The sequence below is a fragment of the Gracilinanus agilis genome, chromosome 3 (assembly GCF_016433145.1).
Source record: "Gracilinanus agilis isolate LMUSP501 chromosome 3, AgileGrace, whole genome shotgun sequence".
Lineage (NCBI taxonomy): Eukaryota > Metazoa > Chordata > Mammalia > Didelphimorphia > Didelphidae > Gracilinanus > Gracilinanus agilis.
In genome coordinates this window covers 601,654,979-601,679,875 of record NC_058132.1, presented here as the reverse complement: position 1 = coordinate 601,679,875, position 24,897 = coordinate 601,654,979, and the positions used below count along the sequence as shown (strand labels likewise).

The window sequence follows — 24,897 nt, the reverse complement described above, 5'->3', positions numbered from 1 at the left end:
GGAGGTAATTTACATGTAAACTTAAGTATGACTGTGAGTTTAAAACTTGAGGCTTCCACCTAAAGGTATCACCAATATATGTGAATCTTATTTCATTAATCTGATCCTTTTGCCTCAGCTATTCTTGGCTGACTGGCAATGAGAAAAATTGAATGATGATGGTATATAAGAAATAATGTAAAGGTTCAACTTTCATTCTCTGGAGTGGACTTTACTAGTAAGATAAGGATGGCCAGATGCTACATTCAAATCACAATTACTGCCCTGGTATTAGGGGGGAAAAGCTTTGATTCAAGTAGAGGTAAACAAAGGATGGAAAGAGAATTCTGGGCTCTTTCAAGAACCTTAGAAATTGAAGGCACTGGTCTTTACTGTCCAATCTTAATTTGAAATTTAACAGTTTTACTTTCATATCCCCCATCCCCACCATGTTTTACATAAATGGGTTTTTTGTTTGTTTGTTTTAATGCTGAAAACACAGGTGCTATATTTTCTAAAATTGATAAATTCACAGTACCCATAGCAGTGCTTTTTAGGGCAAGTCTCCAAATTTTTTTTTATCATGTTCCTGCCTCAGTAAAAAAATGTTTGAGCATGTATCCTCCAAAACTCATCTAATTACTCATTCATAAATTATGTGTACTATTCTAATTGTATACATTTGTACATTGTAAAACTTACAAAAATAGAAATTAAAGATAATAATCACAATAATTAGCATTTATAGAGTTTTAGGGCTTGCAAAGAATCAAATTGTATCATCTCATTTGATCCTTACAACCACCCTATGATATAGGAGCTCTTATTCCCATTTTACAGATGAAACTCAAGCTGAGAGGCTAGGTACCTTGCTCCAGGTTATGCAACTTCTGTTGCCTGAGATAGAATTTGATGAAAGATGAAATAATATTTAATAAATCAATAAGGAGTGTTGTGAGGAAATTGGAGGTAGGTTGGTAATAAGGCTGCTAAGCCTCACTTGGCCTGACAGGATCTGTTGACTGGGTCTGCCAAGTAAGCACTGGAAATCGCAGGCACTGGATGGATCTGGACTAGTGGGTGAAGCGTTTGCCAGGTGGTTACCCAACGTGTCAGTGACCCCAAGCCTCTGCCCCACAACAGTGTCCAAATCAGGAACTTAATGGGATTTGTATAAGTGTTTAACAGCTCCTCTAGCCCCGGCTTGGGGTTGCATTTGATGGTTTGGGCTGGTATAGATGTGCTCACTGGATAAACGACTGCAGTTTATAAATCCCTTCCCTAATCAGCTATGGATGATTCACCAATTAAGAAAGGAACACCAATCTTCTTTGTTTGAATCGTAACAGGATTTATTTACTCTCTATAAGGGTTAGGAACAAGGAAATAGGATAAAGGGTTTGGGAATATTAAGCTAAATCTAAATAAATAAAGGTGAACTGAATCAAATGGATGATAGATTTGGTAATAGGTTGGAGCTTTCTTCTCCCTCTTAATCCCTGATTTAGCCTGGCCGTGGCACAAGCCAAAGGATAGGGAAGGTCAGTGATATTCTTCTTGTTGGTTGTGGTGGTGTCTCTCTTGGCTCTATTAATAGCAGGTAAATTGATTTCCCAAGGCACTCAGATATGGATGCTGGATTGCAGGTCTAGGGCCTCCCCTCCCTCCAATAAACCCTCCTCCCAAGAATTCTCAAAACTGAGCCCCGGTTTGCTGTTGTCCAAGGGTATTTATAGGGTGGTTCCAACTGTCTTCTGGCCCTGGGTCACGCCACCCTGGGCACATTCCAAGGTCTTCAACCAACGTTCCTGTTACTCAAGTTATCCTCCATCTTGTCCCAGAAGTTCCTTATTACAAGAGTCAACAGAGTTTATTGAGTGTTAGTGACATGGTTGAACCTGTCCTTTAGGGAAATTATTTTGGCAGCTGTGGGTAGAATGGAGAGGGGCAAATTAAGGAAGCCCAAGTAGGAGGCAACAGTCCAAGCAAAAGGCAAAGACCTTGGAAAGTGGCTGTGTGTGCATGGAAGGAATGAAGGAAAGATGGAAGACATTGTTCAGATGTGGCAAGATATTAGCAACCATTCAGCTATCTGGGGCAAGGGAGAATAGAGTTGTAGATGACACTGAAAGGATGGCACTCTCTCTGTCCCTTCCAAAACTGGCCCTGGGCTACAGAGCCCACCTTCTCGTCTCTTAGACTAACATTCTATGGTTGTGCTTCCATTTTCAGTCACATCTTCACACGTGGGTCACAATGACACAAGAGACAGTGCTGGCCTTGAAGTCAGGAAAACTTGTGTTTAAATTCTGCTTCAGATGCTTACAATTGCATGACCCAGGTAAATCATTTAATCTTTTGCTTCTTAAAAAACATTTGGATTTATGATCTTTTTTACCCAAAAATCTGGGGTAAGAGTTGGCAACTCCAACTCTTAAGGACCAAGAACCCATTATGAGATTCCTTGAAAAAAAAACCTAAATAAGACTTATTATTCTTGTTTTTAAGCTGGATTACACATGCACAAATACAGATAGGCAAATAATTTGTTTTCTTCAGTGGAGGGGCACTCTGGCATAGACATTCCTTCTAGGAAAACAGATTACAACCCTTTTACAACGTAGGAGTGCAATAGAAGTGCATTATAGGACAGAAACCCAAGTTGGTGGCTGGTTGTGCAGTAAACAAAGCTAAAAACAGCACCTCTGTTCCAGGGATGTTGTGAGGTTCAAATGAGAGAATGTTTGCTTGTAAAGTGCTTAATACTGTGCTTGGTGCAAAGTACGTGCTATATAAATGTTAGCTATTATTTTTATCACCATTACTTTGAAGTAGCTACTGACAAGCCAAGCAGTTGTTTCCAATATTTTATAATTGTTGAGAAGAATTAGAGTTGACTTCTAACAGCAAGTATTGACCAAATCTTAATTTTTTAAAAGGCTATATGACCTTTAGACCAAGTCTAGTTATGCTCCACAATAGAATAATTTAACACACTCAAACAGAGGAAGATAGAGTTAATTAAGAGTTATGCACGCTGGCATTTTCATGGCACATTACAAAACATCTTCAATGATATTTTAAATGTTTGAATATTTTATTTATATCAATTAAAAGAAAATTCCTTAGCTAAAAATTTTCCAGTTGGATATAGTAATTTTTAGTAGTGCACAATTCTAATCATATCATCTGTTTCAATGAGCAACTCAGAAGAAACTCCTTTGGCAGTAGACTTAGGAACAAAAATCAGGCAATACTATAATCCACTCATGTTCCTTCTCATAATAGAATCTCTTTCTTTTATTTTAAATCTTGTACTCCGAATTCAGTAGTATTGGGGAAAGCTTCTGGTGAGAAGATTTTGACCTTCAGATATGTGACTGCAGAGTTAATATCCAGTTGCTTAATCTCCCAGTTATTGACCTTATAAGAGAATGAAGCAAAAGTCAGTTTTTACCAAAAACAGTTAACAGGACAACACAAACCAGCTGATTTAGAGAAAAAGACACAATTGCTACTTCCTAAAAATTCATATTTGGATCATCAAAAATGATTTATTTTTAGTGACTCAACTCATAGTGCCAAGTTTAGGGGGAACTCTCCTTCTAAAAACCACCTATTTAAAATATCTTTTAAGGAGCAAAAAGGCTAGTGGCAGAACATGAGGCATGAGTAATGTCTAAAGCATGAACACCAAACCACTAACATTTAAATTCTTTCTGGCTGTGCCCCTTATATGCTAACAAAGACTTGAGGATCCTTGAGGCCTTCTCCAAACTTCAACAATGTTTGAATGCACTGTAGTACATAATATGTGCTCTGTTTTAAATGTTCTTTAAGGCTAAGTTTTGAGGTATGGTTTATTCTAGTGCATGAGCAACCAAGAGGCTGAAATTCAATTGGGGACCAACATGAAACCTAAATCTTTACAAACTATCAAATTCTCAAAGGAATGCAGTGTTACTGCAAGGCTATCATGCTCAGAATGAAGCTTATAAAGGGTAGTTTATATAAAGAATACAAAGGGAGGGGGCAGCAAGGTGGCACAGTGGATTAACATCCAGACCCAGAGGTGGGATTTCCTGGGTTCGAATTTGGACTCAAGATACTTCCCAACTGTGTGACCCAGGGCAAGTCACTTAATCCCCATTACCTACAACTTACCACTCTTCAGTCTTGGAACCAATACACAGGATTGATTCTAAGATAGAAGGTAAGAGTTTAAAAAAAAAAAAGAATATAAAGAGAAAGGAAGGACTAGTTTAAGTGTGGACACTCTCTAAAATGTTTATATGACTAAGGTAAAGAGTCATAGGAGGTGCATATACCAGACAAGTCACACCACCCTGATCACCATTTCCCCTAAATCTGTAAACCAGTTGGCACAATGATTGGCACATAGTAGGTGCAATAATAAATGCCTGCTCCCTTCCCTCCCTTTCCTCTCAGACTCCAAAGGAGACAGCCTAGGACCATGGACACAAAAACCTTTGGAAAGGCAGAGCTTCCAGCCCAGAGTCCACAGCCATCATCCTGGAAAGCAGCTCTTGGGGAGATGCCCCTCAGTAAATACTCCTTTGGGTGCTACAACCAAAAGTCCTGAAAACCCCCAAAATAAAAAAGTTCCTGCCACCAAGATCCTTGGCACTGTCAAGTGGCTCAATTTCAGAAACTCCTATGATTTCATCAATAGAAATGACATTAAAGGAGAGACATTACAGTCGGCTTTGCCTCTGGACACTAAGGACAGTAGGACCTTCCTATCTGATTTGCAGCCGAAACCTTCCACAGGTGTTGTCTACTCCATTGGAATGGGAGCTCCTTGAGAGCAGGAATGCTTATATTTCTGTGTATACCAAGCCCTTTGCACAGTTTTGTAAATAGTGGGCACTTAATGTTTCATTCATTCATTTGTTCATAAACATCATGCTTTCTTTGGGAAATGTACCCCATAACTGATCCCCATTTTGTCTCATAAAACAAAACTTTAGTTATCACTTCTGGTGGTCACAGACTTGTTTTACAATGTGTTTGAGACTGAGTTTAACAAAATTAAAAAGCCATTCAGCTGAAGGGCTACTTTACAAAAAACAATCCAGGAAGTCAATCTAAAATAGGGGTTCTTCACCTTTTCTGTTTTGTGGAATTCTTTGGCAATCTAGCCCTTCTCAAAATAATGTTTTTAAATACTTAAAATACTTTGAATTACAAAAGAAGTCAATGTTATCAAGAAACAAGTTAGTAAACCCCAAGTTCAGACCTCCACACATAAAAGTTCCTGCCCCAGGTCCCTTTAAATCCCATTGACATTTTTTCCTCTAATTTTATTATATTATATTATAATTATGTTATAGCTGTCATTCTTAAGAGATGAACATTTTGTGAATTCTTCTTACCAAGATCACATGAAAACCTAGGGCTTTTAAGTGACGCATCTTCATTTCCAGCTTTCCTCTGGGATGAGTGGTGCCAAGACAGAAAGCAGATCTAGAAACACAGACCAAAGCCACTCTGCAACCAAAAGAAACAAGACAAGAAAACAGTCACTGTAAAGAGCCTAAGGTCATAGATTTAGAGCTTGAAGGCCATCTAGTCCAATCCTCTATTTTAAAGGTGAGGAAATTGAGGCCTAGAAGGGAAGTGACCTGTCCAAGGTTATACAACTAGTAATAACAAGGGAAGGGACTCAGGTCCTCTAACTTAAAATGAAATGGGAATAGATGACTACTAAGATCTCTTTGAGATAGATTTCAGACACTGGTAATTTTAATATAGGAAGTTTATGTTGAAGTGCTTACAATAGTACCATATATACCAGAGTCATTCCATAAAAATTTTTGAGACTTGCTATACTAACAGAAAAAAAGCTGAGTACATCTAATATCTTTTAAAGACACCCTTCCTTTTGTTCTGTTATCTTTCCTCAAACTGTCTTCTATTTTACAGATGTTCCCAACTTTAGAAACATAGCTTAAACATCATTCCAAATGTTCAAAACAGAGAATTAAATGAGTTAAGGGCTAATTATAAAAAAAAGGATTCTTCCATTAAAAAAAAGGATTCACTATTCTTCTGAAGTATATAATGCTTTGTTAACTATATGAGAGGTTTAAAAAAACTAGAAATTGAAGATTTTTAGCCAAATGAAGATGAAATAGAAATGAAGAGTGTTTTTGAAATTATAGTGTACATCATTAAAAAAATTGGATGTTACAAAAACTCCACTTAAACCAAACTTTGCAAGACTGTGTACTGCATAAAATGATATACTCTCTGAGTCTGATAATCTTTAAGAATGATGACTCTGTGTGATCCTGGGCAAGTCACTTAACCCCATTTGCCTAGCCTTTGCCCTTCTGTCTTAGAATTGTTATTAAGACAGAAGGAGTTTAAAAAAGAACTCTCACTAGAAAAGGCAAATTTTCATAGGAAGCTAAAAAAGTGGGGAAGAGTACAACAGTGCCAGCACATCACTGAAATTTGGCCTGAATGTCAACTTTGGCAGGTACGGTAAATAAAGGCAAGTAATCCCTGAGTAGACCACATTGATCTGTGCCACAAATGGGAAGCATGAGCATGGACAATGTTGAATAGTCTTCTATATGATTTCCTTCCTCCCTAGAAGGATCATCTATGTCTCAAATACAAGGGGACAAAATGGCAAAAGCTTTGGGAAAATCTGAGGGGATGTCTAAATTATCCTCCTTTTAATTCCTTATCATGAACCAGCAGGCAGCAGTGAAGAGTTTGGAAAAGGCAAATTCATCTGATTTTGGCCAAGAAAAAAAACAAAAAGTGGGCTGATTTTGCTTTGCTTTTCATCACTCATCTCCATGTTCTCCATTCTGAAATGTGAAGCTGAGTAAGGAAATAAAAGCAGTCATCCCTCTTTTCTGCTAGGAATGAGCTCTTACTAACCTTGAAGACTCTATGGAAGGCTTTTCTGCCCCCCACAGGAATGTTCAGCTCAATGCCAAATCTATCTCCTCCTCTTCCTAACCTTTACAGCTGACAGCTGATTCTTTTTATAGTCAGGCAACCATATTATGGCAGCCAGGTGGCAAGGTGCATAAAGCACTAGAGGCAGGAAGATCTGAGTTCAAATCTTGCCTCAGGCACATCCTCCCTATGTGACCCTCTGAAAGTCCCCTTGTCTCTGACTTTGTTTCCTCAACTGTAAAATGGGGATAAGAGTATCTAACTCCCACGGTTATTGTGAGGATAAAATGAAATAATATTTGTTTTGCAAACCTCAAATAACTAAATAAGTGTTACTTTAATATTTTATAGTCCACAATAATGCAGTGAAAAAGAAAGCCTACAAGTCTATGTGAGAACTCAGAAGGGAAGATTTCCTTAAGAGAAAGTCCATTCAAGAAAAAGCAACTGGAAAATATAGCAAAAAATCTGGCTAGGTGTTAATGTCTACATATGTCTCAAAGGGAAGAGTCTTCTGACAACAGAGGGTATCTTCTCCCAAAACAAACATACTCCATGTTCTAGGTATGAAGTGATAAAGACATAATTTGTGGTTTCCTAATTTCCAAAATAGGACAGTATTACTGTATTTGCAAAAACTAAAATCCATCTTTCTTCTACCATAGACATACAAAGACAGTGTACATGTGACAAGATGCTCCTGAAGAGGTTTCAGTTCTTTCAGATCACTAAGACATTGTGGGTGCCTCTTACTAGAAGGGTAATGATAGCTGGAGCAAGTCCAGGAGGGCAAAAAATCATTATTATCCAGGGAGACACTGAGGAAAAATCAGGATCTTTAACTAGAACCAATTGTGAAAATTACAAAGAAATCCACTTTAGCTCAATTTAAGGAAGAATTTGCTAACCATTAAAGTTTTCCCAAAAGCATTGTGGATTACATCAGGAGGCAAGCACCTGCTTGAGGCTTGATGAATGCCTGTCATGAGACATTATATGGGACATTCCTAACATTAACAAGGGGTTAACCGCCATAAGTTTGTTAAGTCAGGTTTGCAAGATATGAGTTTGTTAAGTCAAAAGCTTTCAGAACTAGATTACATTACTATTACATGACTGAGGGGCAGCTAGGTAACACAGTGGATGGAGTGCCAGATCTGTAGTTGAGAGGACCTGGATTCAAATCTGGCCTCAGATACTTCCTAGCTGTGTGACCCTAGGCAGGTCATTTACCCCTAGCCCTTGCCACTCTTCTGTCTTAGAACCAATATTAAGAGGTTTTTTTTTTTGTTTTTTTTTAATTTCATTACTATGTTGTTTAATCCCAAAGTCTTAGAGAATAATATTGGCTAATTTGTTTTGAAATACTTTTGCACCTGAAGCTTAAAAGCAACATTAATGATGATGATATTTCCCTTATACTTAGAGGTAGCATGAAAAATCCTCCTGATTAGGCATGCTGTTCTTGGCTCAGGAGGGAGGTGGGGGCTCAGGTGGAAAGAAGTTGAATTTCAGAGTAATTGCAATGGTCCAAAAATAGGATGGCTTAGCTTAAGGAACTGAGTTTCCTGGCACTAAACATTTTCAACCAGAGGCTGGATGACTCTTCAAGCCAGAATGCTCTCAATGAGATTCTTGTTTTGAGTACAGCTTGAGCTAAAGGGCCTCAGCAGTTCCTCCCTCTGCAATGAATTCCGAGGTTAGGCAATACTTCCCTTAAGGTACATTCATATTATATTTTGTGTCATAGAGATTTTTCTATGGTTCATTCATTGGTCCCATTATTTATCTCATTATCTTGCAAACCTGAGAAATGCCTCAGTACTCACGTCTCACCATTACTCTCTGTCTCTGTGATTGGACCTTCTGATGGGAGGACAGGGCCATGGGCTTCAGACTCTTATTTAAGGAGAAGGCTCAGTACAGTCTTCTGTCCATTTGCCACCAGGATACACTCTTTGGTTTTCTCCATCATGTCCCTGTGCTGGGTAACCCCCCAACACCCATCACCTCCAACCATTTCCTTTTCTTCTATACCATCCCCCCTTTTGTGAGCTGTGACTTTTCTTTCTCGTTGTGACTATTGGCTCCTTGGGGACAGGGGCTTCGTTTTCATTTGAATCCTAAGTTTTTAGCCTTGTGCCTGGCACTTAGAAGTCTCTTACTAAATGTTTAATGACTGACTCACCTTGGCTATTTTATAATCTCAAAGAGCTCAGAATATTTCTCATAGCAGTTAGTGAGCATAGTTCCTGTTCCCAGTAGTCATTCAACTATTATCTGTGGAATGAAGTGGAAAGAGCATTGGACCCAGTCAAGCAATCTGGGTTTTTTCTTGGCTCTGCCACCAAGTCTATAACCTTCTGGAATAGATATAATCCTTTTCTACTCTAAAATTCTGTGATTGCTAAATTATCATTATTACTACTAATAATGAAAGACATTCTGGAATTAACCTAAGAATACTGAGAGTACAGCAAATAAAAAACATAGTCCAGTAACCTGAGAATATCTGCTTCAGCCTTGAACACATCTGCTTCAGAAACTGGAAATATTTGGCTTCTCCTAGAATCCATTCTCAATTCAAAATCTGCAAGAAAAGCACTGATATATTAAATTGAAAAGAATTTACCAAAACGAAAATCTTATCTACTTCAAAAATCAATACTAAAGAAAAATCTACAAATGTTTTATTTATGATCTATCTCAATTCTGGGAAGGTGCTAATTGTTGGGATCTAGGGTTGAGATGGAGAAAAGGAATATTAATTACAAAAGAAGAAAGAATTTAAAAAAGTAAAAACATGGGTTGCTTATTATAAATGCTATAGTAAAATCTACAATAAACACAAATTTGTTGAGTTCCTATTTACTATTAAGCTCTGGTAAAATAAATAAAAAGCAATAAAAAGATTTTAAAGAACAAATGGATCCTCACTTCAGAGGTATTTGAAAAAACCTCAAGTAGACTGGCCAAGATTAGAGCATTTGATACTTTGTTTTACACTTTGCCTCAGCATTTTCCAGTAACTGACACTAAATTAAATACTCTTACATTATGGAATGCTTTATTTCACAAGAAAATTATGGGGCAAGCATTATTAATACAGACTACCAGTTCAAATGTGTACATACGCAGATGCTTTAAAAAATCCATAGGCTGCAACTACATTAGAAGTTAGTGCCAGAAGGTAAGAATTCCTTTGTATCAGTGAGGCGTGAAAGAACTCTATAAACTCTAAAGTGCTAATAGACCATAAAAATGAGCTATTATTACTCTGCCATAAATCTGATCCAGGATTATTTCATTTTCTTGTTCTATATGTATCCCCACCCTTTTAAATGCTGTTTTGTTTATATTAAATTTAAAATATAAAGTGGAAGAGTAAGCATGTATATCTTCTCTCTGTTATGTTGTTCCTTGTATAGCCAGGAAAAAAATAAAATTCACTTAATGAATAAACTTAATTAGGAAGATTATAAGACCACTGACTAACAGAGGCCATTAGTTTAAGAGTACAAGTTAATAAGCTCTTCCTTCTCTACCTGAGAAAACCATTAATATAAACAATAATTTACTTACCAACAAGATAATTATGTGGCAGCCGTACATCTTTTAAAAATAGTCTTTTACTTTCCAAAAGTTCTAATAACACATCTTCAACCTCCACATTTGAACGAGATGGGGTGGGGGAGCATTCTTTCAATGTTAAGGTTTTGGAATGAAGGACTGAAGTGTTTTCAAGTTCCAAGCAAGCATTCACCTGATGTAGCATGGACTCGACCATCTCATTTTTGTTAACTATAAAACACAGGAAAATTTAATTGAAAAAATTAAAAGTCAGAATTTCAAGAGAATGTGGGAAAAAAAGAAACAAACAGGTGAAGACCTCAAATTATACAAAATAGCAATAACTATCAAAAATATTGGTTACTGGCTAAATAGAATATTAGATCAGTGAAACAAACCAGATAAGAATCAGATACAAATGAACTCATCTCAAGAACAAATTATTTGGGAATTAATTCTTTATTTGACAAGAACTATTGGGAAAAATCATAAAGCAAGTATCTTCCTTTCCTCAGGCAAACTACTTGAAAAAGTGGCCTTATTCTCATTCAACCACTCCAATTCACTTTAAAAAGCCCTGAAATCTGACTTCTGATGTCATCAACTAAAAGCAACTTCTCTAAGTTACCAAAAGAGCAGATAGTTCCAAATGCATGAACTTAAAAAGGTTTTGCAGGAACAAAATCAATAAGAAGGGAAACTGTTAACTGGGGGAAATTCATCAAATATCTCTGATGTTTGGCCCAACCATTCTGGAAAGGAATTTGGAATTATGCTAAGAAAATGTTTTTAAATGTCCTAAAGACACCGCTACTAGATACATATACTGGAAGGATGTCAAAGAGAAACAGAAAGGCAAGGAAGGGTCCACCCAGACTCTGCATTCAGTCATTTCAGGACCCCCAGAGATAAGTGACACCTCTTCATCTGGTCATAACACTGCTTTCCTTGTTTGTGATTCAAAATCAGAATCTACTAAGGAGAAAAGTCTCATTTCATTGTACTCTCATTCCCATTTATATCAGCTGCCCTTCTTAAGTGCATTGTGCCCTCTGGTCCTCCACTCATTTTTCAACAAATTCTAATTTATCATTCATTCTCTTTGCAATTTTTCCATCTTCCTAACTAAAACTTGGCTCATCCTAGTGGACACCACATCCCTGGTCATTATTTCCAAGAATGGGTGCTCCTTTTCTTATCCTCCTGGAAGCAGTAGCCCAAGCAAAAAAAGTAGGCATACTCCCACCAGCACTTAACAGTAAACCTTCTCCTCAAACCTACCACCCTTCAAAATCCTTCACTATCTCCCACTCTCAAACTCCTTTGCTCAGGTTGATGATGAAGAGGTAACTCTTCCTGCTAAGCAACTTCCATCTGTTTTCTTAATTTTCTGCTCTCCTTTCCCCTCTAGGAACTTGCTTGACCTCACCCTCAGGGTCTCCTCATCCATTAATTCCTTTTCTTCTGCCAATAAATATGTCCAGATCTCTGCCATCCACAAAATACTTTATCCAGATCCAGCCATCTCCTCACACCATTGCCTTTACTCCCTTCCCTTTTACAGCTAAAGTCCTAGAAAAGATTACCTGTAGTATTTGCCTGTACCTCCTAACCTCTCCCACTCAAACTTCTTGGTGATCTTAACATTAACAGTTCCTATGCAATGAATTATCATCTATGTAAATGCTTTCCTTTTCGCAGGGCAGAAACTGGACTCAGTTCACCCCAGTCAGCACATGCTTTCTTGCCTGATTTTAATTATATGGCACAAAATGTTTTCACATTGGGTGGCTAACTGGTGTTATCTCCCCTTTAGACTGTAAGCTTGTCTTTTTTTTTAATTATCTTCTCCAGTATATAACACAATGCCAGGCTCAAAGGACTTAATAAATGTTGATTAGACTGGATTGACTTATGGTTAGCTTTTCATACAGTTCTGGGGTAGATGATGTCACTTTGTGGTTCTCATTGGATTTCTTGAGCATAATTTGTTCTAGTGGAAACTTTATGGTTTTGCTGGGGGTAGGAATGTGGGAATTTTGCCAATTGTCTCCTCTTCAAGCAGCCATCTTGGTAAGAAATCTCTCAGCTTCTCTTTTAAAACCCTTCACACTATGGTTCCCTCCTACTTTTTTAGTCTTATTAATGAAGCTTCAGAAAGGTATCAAAAGTTTTAGATGTATAAATGAGAAATAAGAATTTAAAAAATTTACCCCCGTTTCATGTACAATAGAAGGCTCAAAAACCATGTAATTTAACCAATGTAAATACCAAATTCATGAATTGTTTATATTTAAACTTAAAGATAATTGTTTGGTTTATTTTTCTAGCTGGATGTATTTCAATTACCATGAGAGGTCATTAATAAATTAACCTCTAAGTTTTATAATTCTTATAATATGCATACCATAATAAAAAGCTTAAAATCAACACATTGATATAGAAACTTCTTGAACAAAGTACACTTAATGTTTAGCTTTTTGTAATTTAAATACAAATAAAATAATAAATAATGACTGTGCTCATAATACTCTGCTAATGAAATCTTAACATAGCCATCAAATTTCTCATTAAAGGCTTTTCAGCAAGTTAGTAGTGAACCTACTGGTCAATACTTCAAGACCAACTCATTAATTTTACTAGCTTCCCTGAATCAAACTAGCTCAGATTAATCATTCTGCAACAAAAAATTGTAAGCACTGTTATGATCACTTTTATAGGTGTAATCAGATTACTATCATACTCATATCTCACAGCAACGAACAATAATTTCATACCTGGCAACAGCAACTCATTGATGATATTCTCTTGGAGAAGATGATTAAAAGGATCCTGCGGGAAATGTTTCAATAAGCAAAGGCTATATACTGCCTTCAATAGGTTTAAAGATGAAATTTTTGGAAGATAAGTATTCAAAGCACTTGTGATAACTTCTAAGAACCTTTAAAAGAAAGGAAAAACAATTATCAGAAATAAGGAAACAAAATTGCCATAACAAAGTCAAAGAAACTCCAGTTCAAAGAAAAGGCAAAATCATGGATCATAGTAGATATAGAGTGTCTTTTTGAGGTGGGTATGATGATGTGGCCCAGAACATCTGTGGTGTCTCCTAATATAACATACTTATCACTTTTTAATTATAATCCTTTATATCCACTGGATCAACTTACAATGATGTTGGATGGAGAATTGCAGACATGTTCCAGCCATCCAGAGACAGGGTTACATTCCTCCCTACAGATATTTAAGTGTCTATAGAGTTGTTAAAGAGTTGGACACTGAGGAGGAAGTGAGAATGAAAGGGGCAGAAATGAAAACTGAGGTCTAGTAAAAATTGATGGGCAATCTAAACTTTTTTATTTACTAATCTGCAAGACTATATTTTTTTCCTGGTTTTCAAAAAGAGCAAGGTGTGAATTTGTGTCTGTATATATATACATATAACCATAATATGTGGATGTTCAAAGGTTATTTTTATTTCTTTTCCTTCCTTATTTGTGCCATTTACTATATCCAAATTATAATGTTCATAGTCCTAAAGATGCCCTGTGCTATACCATCTGGGGTCTTCTGATTTAATTCAATAAGCATTTATTAAGGAACTGCTATATGTGCAAGGCTTTGTGCTAGGTACTAGGTAAAAAAAGAAACAAGAAAAAATGAAAAGCAGCTCTTGTCCTCAAAAAGCTTACATTCTACTAGCATTTACAGAGGCAAATAGAACCTAGGTCAACTGGCCAGCTTGCCTAGAACATAGAGTGTGTGGAAAAAAAATAAGGAAAAGTAAGGCTGGAATCATATCAAGAAGGGCTTTAAACACCAAGCAGAAGAGCTTAGATTTTGTACTGGGACAATAAGGAACCATTTAAGCTTCTTGGGCAATTTATATGGCTTAGGAAAGTGATGGGTAAACTTTTTAAAGAGGGGGCCAAAGGAAAGGAAATGCTCATCAGTCATTCTGTTTCTATGGCAACTCTTTGGAAGTTTCACTGTATTGTATCCTACTCATTGTATTCGTCAGATTAGGAATAATGTCCTGCAGCCAGCTGGATAGAACATTTCAGGGGGCCATAGTTTGCCCATCACGGGGTTTAGGATAATCCATTCAGAGATGGGGAGGACCTTAGAAATTGTGTAATTTGACCCCTCTTATTTTATAGATGAGAAAACGGGTCCAAAAAGAGTAAGGAATTTGCCCAAGGTCATACAGTAGCAGAACTAGGATCCAAACACAGATATTCTGATTTCAAATCAGGTCTATTTCTATTATTCAATCCTACCTTCCCTCAAGATCAGGCCTGAGCTTTAAGGGGTTACTTTGGCAGCAGTGTAGAGAAAGAACTGAAGAAGGGAAAAAATGAAAATGAAACCAATTAAGAGACTCCTTTAATAGTCCAAGTAAGAAGTGATAAGCATCTAGCATGATAGGTGAGTGAATGAAGAAAATGAGATTGATGCAAGAAGCAGGATGAGGCTTGGCAACTGACTGGATAAATGGGGATTGAAGAGTATGAAAGAAAGGGAAGAGCTGGGGAAAAAACTGAATTTATAAACCTGAGGGAATACAAAGATAATGGAAAAAGAAATGGGAAAGTTTGGAGGAAGGCATGTTAACGGGGGAGAGTGAGTTTAGTTTCAAAATACTGAGTTTGAGATGGCTAAAGAATACTCACATTAAGATGCCTTGAAGGGCAATCAGGAGAGAGGATTTAAACTTAGATGAGAAAATAGGGTTGGTCTTACAAATGTAGATATTTGCATCATGAGAATTAGGCCAGTGAAAAATTAATGAGGATATCACCAGGAAAATGTAGGGGTGGGAGGGAAAGAAGAGAAAGAGAAGAGGCAAGGTGGAGAAAAGAAAAAGAAGGGAAGGGGAGGGGAAGGGAAAGGAGGCATCATGGGATATACAGATGATTAGGGGATAGGGCAAAGATTCAGCAAAGGAGACAGAAAAATACAAGGAGGAGGCAAAAGCTGTGTCAGAGAAGCAAAAAAAAAAAGGGTATTAAGAAGAGTAAAAAATGCTGAAAAGTCAAGAATTATGAAGACTACAAAAAGGTCAGCTATTTTAGTAATTAAGTGAGTCCTAGTAACTGGATAAAACTTCCATTTAGGTGATGGTGGGGGAAAGGGGAGTCAGTGTAAGTGTGTGTGTGTGTGTGTGTGTGTGTGTGTGTGTGTGTGTGTGAGAGAGAGAGAGAGAGAGAGAGAGAGAGAGAGAGAGAGAGAGAGAGAGAGAGTGTGTGTATGTGTGTGACCAAGTCATTAAATCTCTCTGAATTGAAGTTTTGCTCACCCAAAAAATATAAGGATTGTATTTGATATCCTTTATGGTTCTTCCAGCTCCAGATCTAGGATCCTATGAACTGATCATGTAGTAGACATCAGGCAAGGAAGCAGTAGATAAGGAGAAATTGAAGAAGAGAAAGTGGATGATTAAAAGGAAAAGCCATGAAGAAAGAAGGGAAGATGAAGTCAAGGGCAGATGCAGAAGGGTTAGCCCCAGCAAAGAGTCACCTGATCACCAGAGACGGGAGCAAAAGAACAGAGAATGGAGGACATGGTAGCAGAGTTCTGAGATGCAAAAGAAGGGAGAAAAGGTATAAATGGACTCTTCCCTCAGTACAGAAGAAAAAGTCCCTCAAACCTATTGATCTTTTTTCAAAAATTTGTTTGTTACATCAAAGCTCCCAGGTATCTCCATCCCTCCCTTCTCTTTCCTCTCCACACTAGAGGAAAAAAAAATTGACAAATACACACACATATAAACTTTTTTCTTACTTGTTTCTATTTATCTGTTCTTTCTCTGGAGATGGACATACACAAGTCATTCTTCAAATAATATTTCCTATTGCTATATATAACTTTCCCTTGGTTCTGCTCATTTCACTCTTCATAATTTCATGTAAGTTTTTCCATGTTTTTTAAAAATTAACCTACTCAGGAGTTGCATGCTCTGCTCCTGACCCTTCTACACACACACACACACACACACACACACACACACACACACACACACACAGAGAGAGAGAAAATAAGTCACCCCAAACCAAGGGAATGCTGGAGGAACACATCTCACTTGGTTAAGAAGAGAGAGTAGCCCAGGCAGTACAACAAAAAACTTAAGAGCAGCCCAACATACTGTGACTCTGCCAGAAGTAACAAAGTTCCAGAGCAGGAATGAGCCCAGCTTAAGCCACTCTACATAGGTATAGAAAACAGAAAAGGCAGGAAACCTACAAACTCTCATGTGGCAGCAGAGCGTTGAGGCTACAAGGGAGTAGAGGAGATCTGAAACTATAGCAACCTACTCCTACATGGCAGCAGAGCCCAGAGCAGGGGACCTGCTTAGCCCAGACCACTCGGCAGGGACAGAGGAGTAGCAGAGCAGAGACTAGCCTAGCCCATGAAACAAAAGGATAATTGGTAACAAGGGGAGCTAAATACAGATAGACAAAATAGCTGCAAACCTACCAGAGCAAGCTAGCAAGACCACCTCCTCAACAGACATACTGTGCAGAAAAAGGCAGCTGGGCCTATCCCAAGTACTGTTGTGAAGAAGATTATTTAATATTAGTTATATATAGTTTATATGGACCTGGCAGGAAGGGCTAGAGAATTCCAAGAAGGAATGAAGAAGCAGAAGTGGGGCTTGGACTCGGGGAGACTCCATAGTGGTTGGGGGCATAACTGTTGCTAACCCTGGGAGAACTCAGAGTTAGGGAAAACTGCATCAGATTCCCTGGGATCCTGAGATGTGGAGGCTTTCAGCAGTGGACAAAAGACCTGCAGAGCAGCACCAAGTGGGAAGTGGTTTGTGATCTGGTGGACAGCATTGCAAACTCTCTCTCCCTACCTGGGTACCTTGGATCACCTGTCCTGGTGGAGTTGGCTCTTGGCATCCTGAGACCATCCTTGGATTTACCGTGAGATCCCAAGTGAAAGCCATCCTGAAGCCCTTTAGCTGAGCTGACCATACCTGGCTGGAACCAGGTTTGGAGGAGCTTTTCCCCTGTGACTTCAATACTGCTTCCTTTGGGCCCTGCCTGGCTTAGGTCAATAGAATAGTATAATTAAGTCCCTCCCTTGACCTTGTGGTTTGTCCTTAATTGTTAAAAGTAGAATCCCTAATACCCATCCTTGTTTATTTGTTTATTCAATTAAAACTGTCACAACTTTTACCTGTTGCCTGCTGGTTACATAGGCCCTAAGAGTAGGTGAGCTAAGTGACTGTTGGCCAAACTGCCATTCTTGTGACAGTTAACAGCTTGGCAGTAAACCCTGGTCTTCCTATCCTGTTTGGTCCAGACCATTAGACATTCTTGTCTGTCCTTCAACCCAGTGTGAACCCACAAAACCATTTAGATTACATTCTTAATAATCCTCCATTACAGTACCAAAGAAAAATTCTCTGCAAACTTGGAGCAATGTGACCTCTAACACAGGGCAGAGAAGAACCTCAACATATAAAAAAAAAATAATGGCGGGTTGGGGGGAGAGGGAGGAAGAGACCAATTAGAAAAATAAGCAAAAATTAAAAAAAAGAAAACCTGACCATAGAAAGTTACTTTAGTGACAGGAAAGTAAAAAATGTGAACTAAAAGAGGAAAACAATGCCAAAAAGTTAATGTGAAGCCTCAAAGGAAAAGTGTAAAAGGATTTGAGCCCCCAAAAGAACCCCTGGAGGAAAATGAAAAGAAGTTAAAAAGTAAAATAAGAAAATTGACAGAACTCAACAGTTGGGGGGGAGGCGGAATTCACTAAAGTCAACTCTCTAAAAATTAGAATAGACAAAAAGCGTAAGAGGGAAAAGGGTTCTTTTGATTGGATATATTATTTAAAGGTATGGTCGCCAAGGAACAGAATAAATACCAATAAGGAACTTCTAGGACAAGATTCCAAAGTCTTTAAACTACGTTACTGTCACTCAAGAAATCTTCCATCTTGTCCCAGAAGTTCCTTATTACACCAAGGAACTGAATAAATACCAATTCCTAAAATTATTTTTGTAACTTATTTACAAAATATAGGAGAGAGTGGAAGTAGAGAGATGAGAAGAGAATAGAGTAAGAGATCTAACAACTAGATTTGTATTCAAGTCTGGGCTTTATTCCAGCAGGGCTCCAGAGGCCCAGCTGGAGAGCCTAAAAGTCAATTTGCAAGGGATGTGGCCACTAGGGCTTCTCCCAATCAAGGGAGCCTCCTGGAGGCTAGTACCTCCTGGGAAGTTAAGGTAGTCAGTCAGCCTTCTTCACTTACCATGTTAGTTCTAAGGGAAAGATTTAAGAATAGTCTCACCAAGGTCAGGGTCCCCAGCCAGAGCTCCTCCAAGTCCAAGCAATGAACAAGAAGAGATCCTTCAGATCCAAGACATGAACCAGAAGAGCCAAGCTGAACTCACTGAACTCTCTTTTAAAGGGGCTTCTTTTGCGTCACTTCCTGTGCCTCCTCCTAGTTTACATGTCCAATCGCAACTGACACTTTTCTTAGGACTGCCTAGGAGGCAGTCAGTAAATTCTGATATTGTCACTCTAACACATGTGGGTCACAGACCTCCCAACTTGTGAATTAAGTATAGTTGTTTACACTTTTGGTTATTAGATTAAGGATGGGCAGGGATGATTTAATTTCATTATCACAAAAGGAAAGCACAGAATGCATCAAACAATCCCCTAAGAAACAGAAGAGACCAAAAATGCATCAAACAATCCCCTAAGAAACAGAAGATTTGAAGAAAACAACTCTTTAAAGAATAGGATTGGCAAAATGGAAAAGGAAACATAAAAATCCAAGGAAGAATGCCCTAAAAATTAAAATTGGACAAATAGTAGCTAATGAAACTTAAGACATGAGGAAACAATAAGACAAAAGAAAAAAAAAGAAAATCTAAAACATCTCACTAGAAAAAAAAGATCCAGGAGAGATAAAGCCACCATCAAAAAAAAAAAAAGAGCCTAGACACCAGATTACAAGAAATCATCAGAGAAAACTGGCCTGATATCCTTGAAAAGAGGGAAAAAAAGAAGTTGAGAGAATACACCATCAACTCCTGAGAACTCAAAATAAAATGCCCCAGGACTGTTATAGCCAAATTTCAGAATTCACAGGAGAAGAAAAAAGTACAAGCAGCCAGGAAAAAAACCAATTCAAATATCATGTAGCCATAGGATTACACATGACCTAGCAGCTTCTACATTGAAAGACCCTAAGTTATAGAATTTGATATTCCAAAAGGCAAAGAATCTAGGACTAAAAACTAAGAATTGTATACCTAGCAAAACTGATCATAATCCTCTGGGGGGGGGGGGTGCGGGAAACAACTGATTTTTAATGAAATAGAGGAATTTCAGATTTTCCCAACCAAAAAATGAGACAACATATCAAAATTTATGGGATGCTAAATGTTTACATCAATTAAATGGAAATGCTTATATCAATAAAATAGATAAGTAGATCAATGAATTGGGCATGCAGTTAAAAAAAAAACTAAAAAAAGCACAAAATTAACATGTTCAATTAAACCCTAAATTGGAAATTATGAAAATCAACAGATTAATAATGAAAATAAGAAAATCATTGAACCAATAAACAAGCCAAGGAGTTGGTTTTATAAAAAAATAAATGAAACAGGGGGCAGCTAAGTGGTTCAGTGGATTGAGAGTCAGGCCTAGAGACAGGAGGTCCTAAGTTCAAATCTGACCTCAGACACTTCCTAGCTGTGTGACCCTGGGCAAGTCAATTAACCCCTATTGTCTAGCCCTTATTGCTCTTCTGCCTTAGAACTAATACACAGTATTGATTCTAAGATGGAAGGTAAGGGTTTAAAAATAAACACACAAATAAATAAATAAAATAGAGACCATGGGTTAACTTGATTTAAAAAGAAAGCCAAATTACCAGTATCAAAAATTAAAATGGTAAAATCACAATCAATAACAAAGAAATTAAAGTGATTATTGGAAGTTATTTTGCCCAGCAAATCTAACCACCTAAGTGAAATAGATGAACATTTATAAAAATATAAACTATCCAGGTTAACAGAAGAGGAAATAGAATACTATAAACAACCCCATCATAGATAAAGAAATTAAGCAAACCATCAAAGAAAAAAGCCCCAGGGACAGATGGATTCATAAGTGAACTCTATCAAACATTTAAAGAACTAACTCTCTCTAATACTACATAAACTATTTAGAAAAATAGAGGAAGAGGGAATCCTTACAAAATTTTTATGATACAAATAAGGCATTTAAATCTAAACCAGGAAAAGGTAAAACAAAGAATGAATAAGACACTTTCCCTAATGAAAATTAATGCAAAAATTTTAAATAAAGTAGTAGCGAGGAGATTACAACATTATATCACAAGAATTATACACTACAATCAGGTGAGTTTTATACCAGAAATGCAGGGATGGTTCAGTATCAGGAAAACGATCAGCAAAATTGCCTATATCAATAACAAAACCAATAAAACCACATGATTATTTTAAGAGATGCAGAAAAAAGCATCTGACAAAATACAACACTCACTCCTTATAAAAACATTAGAAAATGGAATAAATGAAGCCTTCCTCAAAGGGATAAATGGCATCTATCTAAAATTATCAAGCAGCATTATCTGTGATGGGAATATTAATTAAAACCCTTCTCAGTAAAACTGGGGTAAAGCAAAGCTGCTCATTATCAACACTCATTTAATATTGTACTAGAAATGCTCACTATAGCAGAAGATGCTGAAAGAATCAGAATAGGCAATGAAGAAACAAAGTTACCGCACTTTGTAGATGATATATGATGATATAGAGAATCCTAGGGAATCAGCCTGGAAATAATTAATGATTTTAGCGAAGCCACAGGATACAAAATAAATTCACATAAACCATCAGTATTTTCTACAAAATCCAATGGAAAGAGAGAAAAATTCCATTCAAAATAACTATAGACAAAATAAAATACTTAGGGGTATACCTACCAAAATGAACCCAGCAACTATATGAACACAATTACAAAACACTTCCCACAAATAAAGTCAGAACTAAATATCTGGAAAAACATTAATTGCTCATGGATGGGCTAAGCCAATATAGTGAAAATGACAATTTTATTTTATTGGTTCAATGTTTTTTTTTTAACCTGTTCAGTGTCATACCAATCAAACTCCCCAAAAATTATTTCACAGAACTAGAAAAAAATAACAGTTCATCTGGAAGAACAAAAGGCTATGAATATCAAGGAAATTAATGAAAAAAAGTAGGAAGGAAGAATGCTTGGCCATACCAGATCTTAAACTAAACTATAAAGCAGTAATCATCAAAACCATCTGGTACTGGCTAAGCAATAGAGTGGTAGATCAATGGAAAAGATTAGGCAATCAACATATGGCAGTTAAAGTCCAAAATCAACTTATATTGTTTGATAAATCCAAAGAGCCAAGCTTTGGGGGAAAAAAATTACTATTTGACAAAACTGATGGGAAATTTAGAATGCAATATGGCTGAGACTAGGCATGGACCAACATTTCACACCATGTTCCATGATAAAGTAAAATGGATGCTTGATTTGGAAATAAAAGTTGACACCATAAAAAGTTAGGGGAATATGGAAAAGTTTACTTGTCAGGTTTAGGGATAAGGGAAGAATCCAAAAAAGGCATAGAGAACATTACACACAAAAAAATGAAACTGGTAATTTTGATTACATTTAAAAGATTTTGTACAAATAAAACCAATGCAACGAAGATTAGAAGAGAAACAATTCTAGAAAAAAAAATTTCAAATATCCCTGACAATCAAGCCTCACTTCTCAAATATATAGAGAACCAAGTCAAATTTACAATGCATTTCCTAACCAAAAAGTGATCAAAGGATATGGACAGTTCTTAGATGAAGAAACTAAAATATGATGAAATGCTCACTATTTGATTAGAGAAATGCAAATTAAACAACTCCTGAGATACCACTTCACACCTATCAGATTGGCTAACATGACCAAAAAGGAAAATGACAAATGCTGGACAGGACATGAGAAAATCACAACACTAATACACTGTTAGTGAACTGTAAACAGATACCACCATTTTGGAGAGCAATACAGAACCAGGCTCAAAGGACCACAAAACTATGCATACCCTTTGATTGAGCAATACCACCAATGGGTCTATATCCTCAAAAGAACAGAAATAAGGGAAAAGGACCTATCTGTATCAAAAAAATTTTTAGCAGCTCTTTTTGTAGTGGCAACAAATTGAAAACTGTGGGATTGTCTATTTCTTGAGGAATGGATGAACAAGTTGTGGTATATGGTAGTAATGGAATACTATTATACCATAAGGAATGATAAACAAGATGCATTCAGAAAAACCTAGAAAGACTTATATGTGAAATGAGTAGAACCAGAAGAACAATGTACACAGTAACAGAAATATTATACAATGATCAACTGTGAAGGACTGAATCATCATCAGCAAAGTAGTTCTTTAGGATAAGCATAAGGAACGCATGATGAAAATGCTATCCACAGCCAAAGAAGGAACTGTTGGGAGTCTGAATGCATACTATCTTCCACTATATTTCCTTTGTGAAATTTCTATTGTATGTGTGATATGTCTTATATCATGGCATGAGCGATACGGAAAAATGTATTACATTAAAGTATAGATATAATCTATACCAGAGTATTCACCACCTCAGGGAGGGAAGCTGATAAGGAGAGAGAAAATCTTAATCCTAAAATGTCAAAAATTGTTTTTACGTGAAAAAAAAACCTAAAATAAATTTAAATTTAAAAATCGAATCAAATTAAATTAACCTTATCATTCTCAGAGGACAATAATATTCCATTACAATCATATCCCATAACTTGTTTAGCCATTCCCAATTGATAATCTAATCCACTCCTCAAAGTCCAATTCAAATCTTACTTTCTATATGAAGTTTCCCTTACATTGTACTTTATATAAGATTTGCCCAACACGTATATTTCTCTGAGTTATATGGAAGGAAAAAAACAAGATGGTGCTTTCAAATCCCCACTCATACTGTTCATCATCCTACACACTTAACTAAGTGTGGTCATTATTCAAACCATTATTACCAGATTTGATTATCTTAATTCCCCTTCAATCATGAGCTGAACAACTCAATGATTGCTCACCTCCCATTTCACCTTCTCTCCAGATACTAGGAAAGTCCACAGACCTGGCTGCCAAGTTTCAGTCCCACCTGAAGTTAGGTAGGCAGGTAAGACCTAGGCAACATGCAGCAAACAAGCTGATGAGCCTCATGGACTCAGGGCAAAAGATCAGAAAGCAAAAGGCAAAGAAGCAAAAACTGTGAACAGGAATATAGAGGGAAATCAATGAGGATTCATGTTGGGGAGAGTCATTTCACTGTTTTGAGAGTTTGCAGTTTATCTACAATATGGAGTCAGCATCATCAATTACCTATTAATACTCATCCTATGAGTTGAAAAGCATAATGAATAGGCTGGTAAGACAAATGATATGAGATGAAGTATTAAAAGAAGAAAAATTTGTATTTATATTGCACTTCATAGTTTGTAAACCACTTTAACTATATTATCTCCTCTGAGCCTCAAAAGACCCCTGTGAGGTGTATAATACAAGATTTTTTACAAATGAGAAAGATAAAGTTCAAAAAGCTTAAGGAGACCATAGTCATGCAGCTAACAAACATCTGAGGCAGAATTAGAATCCTAATTGTCCTAATTTTAAGTCTTGCAACCTATTCACAATATTATATTACTTCTCATAATCCTGAAGATTCCAGAAAATAAAAACCATCTTGAAATTTAAAAAATATGCTATTGTTTATCACAAGTCAACATAAAGAATCTCAAAATACCTAAATTAATTCAATAATTTAAAAAAATAGTACTTACTGTTGGTCCTGGCATTCATGGAAGTGGTTGAGAGAGGAATATATATGAAGAATATATAAAATTTCTTTCTGATTCAGAGACTGAGATTCATCCAATACTCTCGTAAGAAACAAATTCATCAAACCAATATGTCTAAATTTCAAGGATTCAAAAAAACTTAGAATACCAAGAACCTAAGGAAAGAAATGAGAAACATTAATAAAATGGCTTTAATCATTAGGGGTTTTTTGCTTAGGTTGTTGTTGTTATTGTGGCTGTGGTTGTGGTTGTTGTTGTTTTCTCCATTACAGCAAAGAAACAGAAGCAAATGAATGCCGATTGAGTGGGAAATGGTTGAGCAAACTATGAAATATGAATGTCTTTGAATACTATTGTGCCCTAAAAATGATGAAGGGGATAGGTTCAGAGAAACCTGAGACCTGTAATGTAAAGGAAGTGATGCAGAATGAAGTAAGCAGAATAAGGAGAACAATTTACACAGTAACAGTGACACTGTAAAGACAAA

General features: G+C 36.8%; 1 protein-coding gene across 2 annotated transcripts in view; it reads right to left on the bottom strand.

Moving 5' to 3' along the window:
* Positions 1-3,052: 3,052 nt before the first annotated feature.
* The window catches only part of FASTKD2 (FAST kinase domains 2), a 38,588-nt gene continuing 16,743 nt past the window's right edge, over positions 3,053-24,897 (bottom strand). For both annotated transcript variants that reach the window (XM_044670685.1, XM_044670686.1), the window contains 6 exons: positions 24,393-24,565; positions 13,266-13,429; positions 10,501-10,719; positions 9,421-9,508; positions 5,376-5,490; positions 3,053-3,402 (listed from right to left, as the gene is read on the bottom strand). In XM_044670685.1, the coding sequence (XP_044526620.1) occupies positions 3,280-3,402; positions 5,376-5,490; positions 9,421-9,508; positions 10,501-10,719; positions 13,266-13,429; positions 24,393-24,565 (882 nt within the window). In that variant the 3' untranslated portion in view covers positions 3,053-3,279. The remainder of the gene's footprint in view (positions 3,403-5,375; positions 5,491-9,420; positions 9,509-10,500; positions 10,720-13,265; positions 13,430-24,392; positions 24,566-24,897) is intronic.